We start from the raw sequence: 14,743 nt of genomic DNA, 5'->3' as shown, positions 1-14,743 counted from the left end.
AGAAACTGGCCCCCATAAATAAACCATTTTCCTATACGGTTCTTGTTTTTCCCTTTTTTACTTTCTTTATATGATGATTTCCTTGTACGTTTCTAAATGTTCTCATGAATTGAAAATGGTGGACCCTGTTGTAAACAAGTATAAATGCTTAATTATTTTATGATCCACAAGTAACAGTTTTTGTATTGACTTGTGCTTTCGTTTAAAATGTACCCATTCTAAATACTGTGAAATAGGGTTAGGAATAGATGATCAATCAATCATAAACAAGCCCAACTTTACAGGAAAAACAAGCCAAAGGTCGATTATAATAAGCGGACATGGCAACCCTACTAGGTTAGCTTGCTGCGCGCCTCGGGCCAATCGCGCGGCTCCGTGGGCGGTGCTCATGACTGGATTGATGGCGTGGCGGCCCAACTGGAAGCGTCCGCGGCGCTCCACGTCGTCATATATAATAAAACCCTGCCAGAGTTTCTTCCTTTGTAATAATGTCGGCCGACTATGAAGAGAGGTGAGAGACGAAAAAATGTTTTTGTTTTATGTGATTTTTATTTAGTTTTACCTGCCCTGGGAGTGGGAGCCCGCCGCGTTTTGTTTTATACTTTTACTAACCAAAAACGGAGGTGGTTGTGAATGTTTTGGACGCGGAAATTGTCTATTTTTGTGGTATTTTTGTTGTAATACGAATATAATGACGGCCCCGGCTCGCATCGCACGGAATGGCTGTCATGTCGTCCCCGCCTTGCTCAATATTGCAAACCATCCCGACTTGATATTAATACTCTGGACTTGTCGCTCATTGTTTTCTTGTTTGGCGTTGTCGTGGATCGATCACTCATCCCATATTTTTATATTAAACACAATGTGTGTATACAAACGCGGTTTCCCCCGGAAACGTTTTCACTTTAAAATGTTAATTAATCTGTGGATTAATCGCCTTTTTGTCAATGCCGATATGTAGAATGACACGATCTTGATGACGCAACGTTGGGAGTGTTATTATAATACAAATAATAAAATACATTAATTAATAATGAAACCGGCACCCGGCGAGGAAGAACACGTGAATGCTCTGCTGTTGAGGTCTGAGGCCTTTCCTTCCTGGTCCTCCGCTCGCGCTGCTTTCCACGTTATTTTTCTCTCCATTGTATCATTAACATTCATAACGTCCGGTTTTAATTCAGTAATTCGACATATTTCGACCATATCGGACAGTGTAAAGCGACTGCTGCGCGTTTAAAGCCCGCGTTTCCCTAATTATTACCGTCGCACATGGTCGCTCGAGCGAAGTTAGCCAAGCCGAGCTAAGCTAATGGACGGAGGACATAGGACAATGCCGGGGGGGCACGCTGAGAGCGGTGAGCTATCGAATCGTGTGACCGCCAGGTGTCACTGTTGTTGCTTGTTAGGCTGGCTGGATGATGGTTCATTGTTGTTGGCGCGAGTCGGTGTGAATTAACAAATGTCCATATAATATACTGTTTGCGTGGCCTGTGGTGTATTTGCGACTTGTGTTTAAATATAACGCACTCGTGTATGGATAGCATCAGCGGTTTTTATTCTCGACGGAATATTATACACCCGTACCCTAATGTAAAGAGAACGATGTCGCCCCATAAATACCAGTCACTGAATTCATTAGGTCACACATTCAAGCGTAGAACTTTTAACTAGGCCGCAAATATGTTGCTAGAAAGAAACGGGAGCGTTGTCTTTTTGAGGCATGGTGAATGGCTGACTGTGAAGAATGAATGGATTATGTATGTTGTGAATGAACGGTAGATTTTTGGTGTCAAGTTGAATGGTTTTCGCTGACTGGACGTTTCCTTTTTTTTTAAAGAGACTGGATGGTTTTAGGCCCGACCGACGCTGCTCGGTGACCTGTGACTTCATTTTAATTTTTTACAAAATGACGAACTAAAGTCCTCCGTACCAAAAATAATACATAGTATAAATATTCCTTGCGGTCAAATATGCACGAGTTTGTTTGTCTTGTACATCGTTTTGCGTAATAAAACACCGCGCCCTGTTTGCCTCCCATCGGCATTTTTCCAGTCCTTGTGAAAACGACCATCTTGAATACTGTGAATAAAAAATGGCGGACTGGTTGGTTGTGTGGTGGGGGTGGGGGGGACAGGCCGTGGTCCTAGCTGGTCCGTGGCGTTAACTGAATTTCTTCTCCCCCACCGCAACCGATGTTAGATTATTAACCCCCACTTTTGTCCCCTCTCTTCATTCACTTTTGCTGCTTAAAAAGGAGTTTCAACTCTGACCAAACTGAGTGAGTCACGGTGCATATTGCCTAATCTAACCCCAGTATCTTATGTATGCATGCACTTAAGGAAATTGTAATATGATGATGCCAAATTGCATGCGTGTGGCGCAAAGGAACTAGACTAGAGATCCTGTAGCTATTGTATACCCCCAGCAGTTAATCATGGCTCCCCTCTTGTGTTTTCAGAGACAGAGACAATGGCCCCGAGGGCATGGAGCCAGATGGAATCATTGAGGTATGTCCTGCCATATTTCTCTTTAAATAATTTTAACTTAAGAGAACAGTATTTTTTTTAAATCCTGACTGCAATACTTGGGTACCCATTAATACCTGAGGTTCATTCTGCAAATGCCTTAGTTTGCACACTTCCCAGACTTTTTAAAAATGTTTAAAAATGGCAAATGTACAAGCTTGCAGGTGAGTTGGCTCAGCAGGTGAGTGCTGCTGGCTATCAATGCTGCGGGCACAAACACTTGACTCACAACAAGTAGTTTATCTATCCAAGGTTCCCTCTCCTCCCAGCTGCTTGTGTTGGTATAGGACTGAATGTTCTTTGGTAGAGCGTCCCGTCTGCTCTCCACAGTGACAGGGCCTCACCGTCCCTACTCACGACTTAACAGCAGACGACATGTTGAAAAAAAATGCAACCCTTAAGTCGGCGTCAAAATCGCCACCATTTCTCTTGTGTTCCCTTGGCTTCACATGAACAAACTTTGAAGCACAAGGGCCTACAAGTGGTTGATGTTTGAGTGTGGGTGACTGTCCCTTTGGTCAGTCGCCCCTGCAGAGGATTATGTTCAGGCAAATGTACAAGCTTGCAGCGCATTGTGCCACCATGCAAGATTGTACAGCTAATCGCTTCCCTTGACACTTGTTCTGATGTGTTCTTTCTCGGTTTGTGTTCTCTCTCTCACAGAGCAACTGGAACCAGATCGTGGACAGTTTTGATGAGATGGCCCTGCGTGAGGATCTGCTCAGGGGAATCTACGCCTATGGTTTTGAGAAGCCCTCTGCTATCCAGCAGAGAGCCATTATCCCTTGTATCAAGGGTAAGTGGGGATAATTTCTTGCTAATAGAACAAGTTAGGGCTTGGATACTAGTTATGTTTGGCAACCAAAAGAGGCTCTGGACAGATTGCCATAAAGGGATGAACTGCTTTGTATTAGTACGAAGCATTGCATATAGAGATGAAATGTGACCCCTGCCACTGGGCAAGGCAGTGTCGTGTCACTAAGTCTTATATCTGGCAAGGGGAAGAAAGAAAGAAGTCCATTTTAATCCCAGTCAGCTCTGCGTGGTGAGACATGGCTGGTTCATGCAGTGGACACATAACGATGACTATTTTAACCTACTCATGGTCCGAAAATACCCTAAAAGGTGTGACATCTGCAGTGCGTTTATCTTATAGATCAGCAAGTGACACACTCGTACCGATATAAAGTATATAGTATAAATCAGCCTTGAAACGTCAAGACTGTTATAGTGTCCTCTGTCCCCATACAGGTTATGATGTGATTGCTCAGGCCCAGTCTGGGACAGGGAAGACCGCTACCTTCGCCATCTCCATCCTGCAGCAGATTGATGTGGAGCTCAAGGGCACACAGGCCCTGGTCCTGGCCCCTACCAGGGAGCTGGCTCAGCAGGTGAGTGCTGCTAGCACAAACACTTGACTCCCAACAAGTAGTTTATCTATCCAAGGTTCCCTCTCCTCCCAGCTGCGTTTTTTGCGCTTGTGTTGGTGTGGGTATAGGACTGAATGTTCTTTGGTAGAGCGTCCCGTCTGCTCTCCACAGTGACAGGGCCTCACCGTCCCTACTCACGACTTAACAGCAGACGACATGTTGAAAAATGCAACCCTTAAGTCGGTGTCAAAATCGCCACCATTTCTCTTGTAGTGTTCCCTTGGCTTCACATGAACAAACTTTGAAGCACAAGGGCCTACAAGTGGTTGATGTTTGAGTGTGGGTGACTGTCCCTTTGGTCAGTCGCCCCTGCAGAGGATTATGTTCAGGCTTGTGGCCTCCAGTTAAATAAAGGTGCGAGAACATGGCGGTAACATTGAGTCTGTCTTCCTTATAACTCTCACAGATCCAGAAGGTGATCCTGGCCCTGGGGGACTACATGGGTGCTGGCTGCCACGCCTGTATCGGAGGGACTAACGTCCGCAACGAGGTGACGAAGCTTCAGGCCGAGGCCCCACACATTGTGGTGGGAACCCCCGGACGCGTCTTCGACATGCTCAACCGCAAGTTCCTCTGTAAGTCTACTTGATTTGCTTTTACCTCATTAAGAGTAGGTTGTAAATTTGGGTCATATTGTACAACCATTACACATACTTTGTCTCATAGATATGTGTCTGTCTGCCCCTGAAAAAGATCTATAGGGGCAACAATTAAGAATTATCTGAATTTTCCCATTTTTGTTCTAGTAGAAGAGAAATGGTTAGTCTTTAGTTTAGACATACTATTGGTCCGACTCATTAGACCGACAACCTACCGCAAGCACGGAGCAGCGCATGTTCGACCATTGTTGTTTCCGCATGTTTGTGTGTCTAATTTGTGTGCATCCCGATTATTGGCTGTATAGTGATGATATCCATGCGTGTCAACTGACTCTCTATGTCACTGGTCTCCTGTGGGCGCCAGGTCAGCGTTCTGTTGACCTGAACCGTCCCAGAGCACCGGTGCTTCAGAGCAATGATCAGAAACCTCACTTTCTGAATACAGCATCAATAGATTCTAAAGATTGGTTGAACAGCACGTAACAGTGATAGACTTATTTGTTCTATCAAGGATTTCATGAGGGTTGGCTGAAATATGTAGTAGGCTCAAGTAGATTGTTGTGGTGCGTGATTATCATTTTGCGTTCCTACCGTTTCTCCCCAGCCTCGAAATACATCAAGATGTTCGTGCTGGATGAGGCTGATGAGATGTTGAGCAGAGGCTTCAAAGACCAGATCTACGAGATTTTCCAGAAATTAGGAAGCAACACGCAGGTATGTGGTACAGAATGATCTGGTGAGAATAATTACTTTTGACAAGAATCCACAATGCTAAGAAAAGCAGTTTATCCAAGGTTCCCTCTCCTCCCAGCTGTTGTGTTGGTGAAAGGACTGAATGTTCTTTGGTAGATGATACTGTCTGCTCTCCACAGTGACAGGGCCTCACCATCCCTACTCACGACTTAACAGCAGACGACATGATAAAACTAAATGCAACACTTTCCAGCGCCACTACCCTTTCTCTTGTAGTGTTCCCTTGACTTCACATTTGAAGACCAAGGGCCTACAACAAATGGTTGACGGTGACTTACTACTTCAAGACACGCAATTTGAGTGCAATTGGCAAGTCTAATATTTCACTGATTTGTCACTTATTTGTTCAAAATCTTGTGTTTACTTTAGGTCTGATCCATCTATACATGATTATGCTTTGCGTCATGCCCCCAAAAATAGCTAATCTACAAGTGCTCAATGTTTAGCGCTGCAACACGTGAGCTTGTGGATCGGCTATTTTAGATGCACAATACTGGCATACGACAAAATACAAATCGGTCCAATCCGACTCTGGGCGTTAAAGGCATCATCTCCTTGATGATGAGCGTGTCAGTTTTGCGCCGGAAGCAGCCAGCCACGGTAACCTCTCATTGCGTCTCCTCTCCCAGGTTGTGCTGCTGTCTGCCACCATGCCCGCTGACGTGCTGGAGGTCACCAAGAAGTTCATGCGTGAGCCTGTCCGCATCCTGGTGAAGAAAGAGGAGCTGACCCTGGAGGGTATCCGTCAGTTCTACATAAACGTGGAGAAGGAGGTGGGCACCATCTTACTGGCACTCTCAACACTGCTGTTTGCACTACTGCACATCAGACACGAAGTTGCTACATTAGGCCTAGTTTTTGCCTAAATGTTGAGCAAAATTCCCAAAAACACACAGCTGAAGTCTCACGAGACACAACTGCCAGTCAAAGTGACTGCTCTCACTGATTAGACGGGAACGAGAAAACCAATGACTGGGAATTCTGCCTTCAGAAGGCATTCTAACATAACGAGATCAATTTAAGGGCTATAAATCAAGAAAATGATTAGTCTTAGTCGATCAAAAACTTTAGTTTTAGTCTTGGTCAACAAAATTAACCCTGCTTATAGATCAGTTTTTCCCCCCCCATTTGTTGCATGATGGAAGATGTGTTGAATATTGGCTGTATAGTGATGATATCCATGCGTGTCAACTGACTTTGGATGTCACTGGTCTCCTGTGGGCGCCAGGTCAGCGTTCTGTTGGCCTGAACCGTCCCAGAGCACCGGTGCTTCAGAGCAATGATCAGAAACCTCACGTTCTGAATACAGCATCAACAAAGAGTAGAAAACAAGACCGTTGGCGTTAATGGCATGCTTCGTAGTTGGAACAGAAAACGAACAATTGCGTACTTATTTGGCATCTAATCAAGGCTTTCTTTCGTCACAGGAGTGGAAGCTGGACACACTGTGTGATCTATACGAGACCCTGACCATCACCCAGGCTGTCATCTTCATCAACACCAGGAGGAAGGTGGACTGGCTCACTGAGAAGATGCACGCCAGGGACTTCACCGTCTCCGCCCTGGTAAGACTACCCGCCATGGAGGGTTTATTTAGATCACTGGTTCCCAAACTTTCATGTCAAGGACCCCCAAATTGACACTACTTGGTCCATTTGAAAAGATATTCGATTCTAAACCCGTTTAATTTCAAGGACACCCAGTTTGACATGCATTTGTCTACGGACCCCCAATTTAATATTGGAAAATCAATGTTAATTTAACTCTGTGTACAAATGGACACTAACGGTTCCATTTGGTTCTGTTTGTTAGATGTGGGGACAATCACTTGGATGATTTTAGCTGATCAAATTAGCAAATGTTTTTGTTGGTAAACTCTTAGATGTCTTTGTGCCCCCTGCCACTGGGCAAGGCAGTGGCCTACAGTGTCACAGAGTCTTATATCTGGCAGGGGAAGAGACAAAGCAGTCCATTTTAATCCCAGTCAGCTCTGCTCAGTGAGACAAGGCTGGTTCATGCAATGGACACAACAATTTGTTTTTCATGACCCCATGTCATTAGCAGAAGGATGCAATCGTCACCTTAAAAAAAATGTTGCTCTGTGGCGTTTCTGTTTTAAAGGCTCTTGGTGCCAGCTTGATCTGAATGGTGCTTCTCTTCCTCTTGTCTTATAGCACGGAGACATGGACCAGAAGGAGAGGGATGTTATCATGAGGGAGTTCCGCTCTGGGTCCAGTCGAGTCCTCATCACCACTGACCTTCTGGTACGTAAACTATCCCCTGTGGGCACAGTGTTTGTGGAGTTGTAAATGCATATTTCTTGTAATGAATGGGCTATTTAGGAAACTCTGAAGTTGGCATAGTTGGATGTTTTTGTTCAAATCGATAAATGACAACCAGAAGTTCTCAGTAACTGTCTTTGGTGGAAGGTTGGCACCAAGTCAGGAACGTTGATGCAGACACACCCAGCTTATCTTTCCTGTTATGCAGAGCATTGACTTTATAACCGAGTTTCCTTGTCTATGAAGGCGGTTAGTAGGACTAAGGGTCATCTGATTCCTTAAGTTTGAGACGGTGTTGCTCACTCATTGGCTCATAAAGTTCTAGCTGGAGAACTTTGACCATGAACCCTAGTATCCTTATTCTGGCCATGTCATAATCCATGGACATTTATTGAAAATGGCCGATCTACAAGTGAGTATTTATTGTGCGGGGCAAAAGTAGAGGACAAAGTATAGATCTTTGGGGTACTGCAATCCGTAAAGTATGTAGGGTTTTATTTGTTAAACTTGACTGTACTTTTTGACAAATGCTGAGGTTGATTTGTGCTTGGACAAAGTGTCATGCAGTACTAGTTGCCTGACAAAAAAAATGATGCATTTCCAAATGGAAAAATGTCTCATTTTCCAGTCCCATCATGCCAACACTTTGTCACCCAAGCATAAATTCCATTTGGCTCCAAGGTTCCCTCTCCTCCCAGCTGCTGTGTTGGTGCAGGACTGAATGTTCTTTGGTAGATAGTCGTGTCTGCTCTCCACAGTGACAGGGCCTCACCGTCCCTACTCACGACTTAACAGCAGACTACAAGAATGCTATTTAAATAAACTCACAATGTCTTAGTTTTTACACTGCCATTCTAGAGGGCGAGGTTACTGAGGCTAACCGCACAAAGTAATGGCTATATTGCAGCGAGGAAAAAGCATTTTGATTTTAGTGCTTGTCGGGTACAGGCTTTAGTTTAGACAAACTATTGGTCTGACTGTCATTAGACCGACGACTAACCGCAAGCACGGAGCAGAGCATGTCCGACCGTTGTTTCCGCATGTTGTTTCTGCATGGTGTCTAATCTGTGTGCATTCTTTTCTGGCAGTGAACTGTGCAGGTTGAGGTGTTTTTTTTCTAGTTGCAGCATGTCATTTTTATAGCTTTGTTTATTGCATTTTATTAACGGAATCGTTCATTGCATATGTACATATCTCAAACCTAGTCATTGAATTGATTCATAAATATATCCCTTTTATCCCAAACACGGAACCAAAAATGGAAACTTGAATATGCACCACACCTGACCTCATGCGACGCTATGAAAGGAGAGTTTATCCTCGGTTCATATGGGAAGAAAAGTCTCCATACACCTCCCAGAATGTGTTGGTGGAGCCACTCAAGGACTGTCAAAATACATGATCTAGTGTCGGCATGTTTGTCGGTGACTAATGAACATTCTTGTGTCCACAGGCCAGAGGTATCGATGTCCAGCAGGTTTCCCTGGTCATCAACTACGACCTGCCCACCAACAGAGAGAACTACATCCACAGGTGAGCACTTAAAAACCTAGTCTAACCGAGGCAGACCATCACATCTCTGCCTACAGGTGATGTCTTTTTTTTTCTGGCAGTTTTGGTGTTTTGCACATTTCTGCTTGACTAGCTATGTGAGACTACTTAACCTAATTCTGGCACATCGCGCAGGCAAACGAATATAGCTTATGGTTAGGACGAGACCCAATGATTTGCTGATCAAATCAGCAGAAATGTTAACATTCATGCGTTGGTCATTTACCAATTAAGATATATCTTTCGGCCCCCTGCCACTGGGCAAGGCAGTGGCCCACAGTGTCACAGAGTCTTATATCTGGCAGGGGAAGAACAAAGCAGTCCATTTTAATCCCAGTCATCTCTGCTCAGTGAGACAAGGCTGGTTCATGCAATGGACACAACCATTCTAGTGTTGATGAAAAGGCTTTTAGGTGTAGTTCACCCCAACATGTCTTATTTTCCTGAGCCCACCATAATGTAAACTGTACCCTTATCAAATGCTAATCCTGCTGCATCCTTCTCTCCACTCAGGATCGGTCGTGGCGGTCGTTTCGGCAGAAAAGGAGTTGCCATCAACATGGTCACAGAGGACGATAAGCGCACCCTGCGAGACATTGAGACCTTCTACAACACCACGGTGGAGGAGATGCCCATGAATGTCGCCGATCTCATCTAAAAGAAGAGAAAAAAAACGAAGATTCCGCCCGGCGTTTGGTTCTACCCCTCCCCATCTTTCTCCAATTTGACCCTTTAGTTCACACTGATCCCAGATCTGCCACCACGAGAGCAGACTCTTGGCCCGACAAAAATTGTCCCCGCACTCCTGTCGTCTCCCCCCACACACACACACACTTTCTCCCCCCCCATCAGCATCCCCCTCACGAACTGGTAATGGAAGGCTGTAGTTCTAGTTTCCTTGTTGTTGCATTTCACAAGTTTTCTGGCCATCTTAATCTGGGCAAGGATGGGCTGTTCTGTAACCTGCTTTGTCTGCCTGCCTGCCTTAGTACATTTATGCCGCTGCCCGCCCCAGGTCGAGGCTGCCTTGATGACTTCATTTTTGCGCTTCATCCCCCAAATCCCCCCCAACGTAGTAAAGTCCCCCCAAAACAAACAAATGCGAGATCTCGTTTGTCGCCATGCCAATGTTTGACCCGCCCCCTTCGATGGCACTCGACAAACGCAAAAGACTTTGAGACCAAATTAGTTGCTAAACTTGTTGTTTATAAAAGAAAGGACTGATACTGAGTTGAAACGGTATGGTGCTTAATAAAATTGTCGACCAATTGTTGAAGTAATATTTACTGAAGGAATTGAAGACTGCATCTCATTCGAACTTAAGAGCAGAAAAAAATAATCTGTGGACACTTTTTGGGGGGTGTTGTAGAAAAGTGTTAACCACTTTGAAACTGTTTTGGGCATGCCAGTCATTGGCAAGTGTTTTCAAAGATGGCCGACTTACACGCCAGCGGGTCCCAAAAGCGACACTTGTTTTGTGTGGTGAAGCTTGTAGGTTGGCTAATTTTGAAAACATTTGCATAGGGCTTTTAACAATCAGAATAGTATTTGTCATAGCAAGCATTATGTACTTGACAGAAATCACGTTCCTTCATGTCTCCAACAAAAGAAAGCTCTATAATTCTCATGTTTGGAGGGGTGCTTGGGGTGCTTACACATACAGGGGCATCATCTTCAATAAACTGTATAGAAAAATTGATCAAGAAGTGAGTTGTTTTCCCCCCTTTTCTGATCTTTCCTGTCTGCTGTGCGATTTCTTGTTAATACTGCTTAATTTGCATATAGAGTATAAGTCGACGGTAGCGTTTTTTTTGTTTTTCCGATGCAGACTTCAAGGTTCAGTGGCAAAAACGCACATGCTATTTTTTTTTCTTTTTGGCGAAGAATTTTGCCTTTACTGGACTGTCTGAACTTGGATTTTTCATCTCTAGCTCGTGATATATTTTTGTTTTCTCTGAAGATTTCGCTTTTTCTTTTTTTTTCTTTGGCGTCAGTGTAACCTACCTCATGGAAATGTGGGGTGAGGTCTTTTGACGTGAAAAAAGGACCAAACTGCAGACTATTTGAGTATATTGAGATTATTATTGCGTTTGTTTTCCGTGTTTTCTTTGTTTAAAAAAATGCCTGTCATTAGGGGTGGTCACGGGGAGAGCGGGAGATATTCCTGGGGGTATTATGATCAGTGCTATTTTTTAAATGAGTTTATTATTAAAGAAAATGTGATGGAATTGTTAACCTTTTTCAGACAGAAGCCATGTGATTAACTTTTCTACATTGGATTCTGTATAGTATTTATTTTAATGGTTTTAAAAATAAATAAATAAAGGTATTTCTCCTTTTAACATGTGAAAACTATTGGACTCTGCATTGTTTAACTTGGAACGGTTTCCCTGTGGACCTGGAGGACTGTTCATGAGTTGACCTTTCGGGACTGATTCCACACACTGCTACCCCAACTGGAACTTCACCCAAGCCAGATTTTTATCAACAGAGTTCACGCCTCAAGTTTTTGTTGGAACCAATGGCAATTTTCTCTGTTACCCTGTCAGAATCTTCAAGCAGAGACAGACCACCTTTGGGGCTTCCTTTCTTCCAACCACACCGGTTGAGATGCTGCACACGAGCCTGTTTTATTGCCAAAGAACTGTAATGGCAACTTCAAGGAATGAAAACGTTAGGCCACTGTATTTGCCCACTAGATGGCAGCAGATGACAACAGGTAAATGGAATTGACAATTTGATTTCACACTAGAATGGGTACATTTCAAACGAAAGCATGAGTCAATACAAAAATTGCTACTTTGAGGACCAGGACGTCGTCTTTTTGAATAGAAATGAAACGTAAGTGTCTTTGAGCAAGGCACTGGAAGGATTTCATTCTCGAGCACCAATGGGTAGGCCTATTGTAGCGTCAGCCTATATCGCATAATTGGATCTGAGAACATATGTTTGATCAATCCACGACTTTCATTGGAAAAGCAAGTTCGTTTGGTATTGTGTATGAGGCACACATCAAACTAACATTCTTGTTCCGTCTGTGTTTCATGGCCGCCTCAATACTTTTCCAATGGATGTCGTGGTTTGACCAAACACTTTTGATGGCGAAGGGGGGCAATCAAACAAGTGTTTGGTGAAGCGTATATCTATTCGCGGCGTGAAACAGAACACAGAATGTCCGTTTGAAATGTGTGTATGAAGCCCAAACTGCCCAAGTCGTCGTATTCAACAAAGTTGCTGGGTGTAGTTCTGCTTTATCTCCACCAGAGGGGGGGGGGCTTGCGCTGGGCGCACGGGTGACTGTTACATGTAATCAATTCCCAATGTTGTTTTGGGGAGCGCTGGTTTCAATTCATTCAACCTCTAGTGTGTTGCAGCCAGGTGAGGAGACATTTATACTTCAAAGCGCAACAGTGTTGCGCACAGAGAACAGCTGATATACAAGCTGCTCACATCGCATCGCGGATGCGACTGTTGTGAGCATCTGAGCATAGATGTCTGCGTGCGCGACACCATCGCGGGACGAAGCATAAATTATACTCGATGGGCTGCAGGTGCGCTTGCAGCCGTGGACAAACAGGCTCTATCATGAGCGCACGCACCTCCCGTTCTTATGACAGCGACTGGAGGTGTGGTTGAGGACATTATTGTTCAAACACAACAGAAACCAAGGATTATATACAAGGGCGAGATATCGCAATAAAAATACTAATCATTCTTCCTCCACACTGGGAGAACCAGCATCAAGTTTGATGGTGCATTTCTTTTACACGTGAGTGCAGTTAGAACATTTCCATTGCATCTTATTATTATGAGACTATAGTCAGGGTTTTTATGCATGCTGTTGCTTATCAGTGTGACGTAGTCTGTTAATTACATTACATCACTTCTCCTCTGCAGTGGTGGAAGAAAGTATCATTTGAATTCAGTGGAATGATCACAGGCCTACTTGCTTCCTTGATGTAAACAATATTCTATAGAGGGTATGCGCATGCATGAAGTGAGTGGCAAAGTGAGTTTAACGTTGTTTAATTAATGTAATCAGATAAGACTTTTCTGTTTAAAATGTATGTGTGATGTATGTGCTGTCATTAAGGCAAGAAAGTTGTTTTTTGCTCAGTAGGTGTTCCCACATAACTTGTGTGTGTGTGTGTGTGTGTGTGTGTGTGTGTGTGTGTGTGTGCACCATAGACTGTGCACTCATGTCTTACTGTACCACTTGCTGTTTAATTTCTGTCTTGTGTCAGTGTTTTTCAACTTTCATGTCAAGGTCCATTATCAAGGACCACGATTTGATTTGATCACAATTCCATGCGGCATATGTAGTACCATTAGGAGAGATCCCAAGTGAGTTTCTTCTGTGTATCTGCATCCTGAGTCACCACTAGAGGGACCTATATGAACCCTCCTATATCCAAATGGACCCTTACTAGTTATTCTGTACTTATGGTGTTTATGCTCAATTGTTCTAAGTCCACACTCATGAGATAATGTGGTACTGGAGTCTCTGCTAGAGTGAAAAAAAGATTTTAAGTAATGCTTTTAATATTATGATGTATTCTATGTAAATGTATATATTATTATAATATATTATATAATATTTTGTATACTCTGTCACAGTTCTGGCTCCTCAGAAGTAATGGGACTCACCTGTGTTTTGTGGGGGTGGTTCATAACGGGGGAGGGACTGAGGTAACTGGATAAAAGTGATGAAATGTGTGCATCTGTATACTGACCTGACCATGTCTATTTATTCAATAAAGTAATTCTTTACCAAAAGAATGGTGTGCGGGCCCTACCTCCTTCCACCATTAGGAGAGATAACAGCTAAACGATCAAAATAACTATTCCACATTCTCTAATTGGGTAGACTTCTTGTAAATTAAGTATTGCAGATGTTTTACAAAGAGGCTATGCACGATTGCACGTGACATCATCATCATACGTGGAAGTTACAGTATGTGGGAACTCCTACTGAGGGGCAAAAAAACCCTACTTTCTGGTCAACTACTTGACAAACAGAAAAGTCCTATCATTGCTTTAAACAATGTCAAACTCACTTTGCTACTCACTTTACCACTCGATTTGCCACTCACTTTATGCATGCGCATACCCTCTATAATTTAACTCTTGGGCCCTACATGGAACCCAAACGGTTAAATTGTACGCTCTCAGGAGTTAAAGATCTAATAAGGGTCCCATTTTGGTTAGCAGTAAGACGCCTGAGGGCACACATGTGCACGCATCCGGCCTGGGTGACAGCAGACTATTGGGCGAGCGCTGGCGCTTTGGCATGGTGGGGGGGGGGTCAGATCAACATATGGAATGAATTCTGTACTGGCCATATATGGAGCGTGTCTTGAGTGTACAAGGTTTGATGAGGTCGGAACAACATATGGAAGGTCAGCTCCATATGGAGATCTAAGGCTACTGTCTTACAGTCTGAGTATGAAGTATTCAATCAATCAATAAAGCAATCAATATATCAATATATATATCAATCAATATATCGAAATAGGTTTTAGGCCACGTAAAATCCATGTTAATGTATACATTTCTAACTCCGAGAACCACAGGTACAAATAGGACCACAGGATTTGGTC

The 14,743-nt window shown here is 43.7% G+C and overlaps 1 protein-coding gene across 2 annotated transcripts; it reads left to right on the top strand.

Moving 5' to 3' along the window:
* Positions 1-446: 446 nt before the first annotated feature.
* Positions 447-10,849, top strand: LOC308335011 (eukaryotic initiation factor 4A-I). Of its 2 annotated transcripts, XM_080791957.1 has the most exons (12): positions 486-511; positions 2,258-2,281; positions 2,462-2,510; positions 3,192-3,324; positions 3,780-3,919; positions 4,365-4,533; positions 5,162-5,271; positions 5,940-6,083; positions 6,738-6,875; positions 7,485-7,574; positions 9,046-9,125; positions 9,657-10,849. In XM_080791957.1, the coding sequence occupies exons 1-12, from the start codon at positions 489-491 to the stop codon at positions 9,799-9,801; spliced, it is 1,245 nt and encodes a 414-aa protein (XP_080648083.1). In that variant the 5' UTR covers positions 486-488; the 3' UTR covers positions 9,802-10,849. The 2 variants fall into 2 exon arrangements, with proteins under 2 accessions (XP_080648084.1, XP_080648083.1); XM_080791958.1 differs by lacking the exon at positions 2,258-2,281 and having other exon boundaries at positions 447-511.
* The last annotated feature ends 3,894 nt before the right edge of the window (positions 10,850-14,743 follow it).

This window comes from Protomyctophum bolini, assembly GCF_963924005.1.
Source record: "Protomyctophum bolini genome assembly, chromosome: 20".
NCBI classification, from domain to species: Eukaryota; Metazoa; Chordata; class Actinopteri; order Myctophiformes; family Myctophidae; genus Protomyctophum; species Protomyctophum bolini.
This window is presented reverse-complemented; position numbering and strand designations above follow the sequence as displayed.

What these genes read in the sequence shown, in the direction of transcription:
- LOC308335011 (XM_080791957.1), top strand. Translation starts at nt 489, where the DNA reads ATGTCGGCCGACTATGAAGAGAG. An exon ending in AATTAGGAAGCAACACGCAG is followed by an intron (nt 5,272 to 5,939) that starts GTATGTGGTACA and finishes CTCCTCTCCCAG; the next exon opens with GTTGTGCTGCTGTCTGCCAC. An exon ending in ACATAAACGTGGAGAAGGAG is followed by an intron (nt 6,084 to 6,737) that starts GTGGGCACCATC and finishes CTTTCGTCACAG; the next exon opens with GAGTGGAAGCTGGACACACT.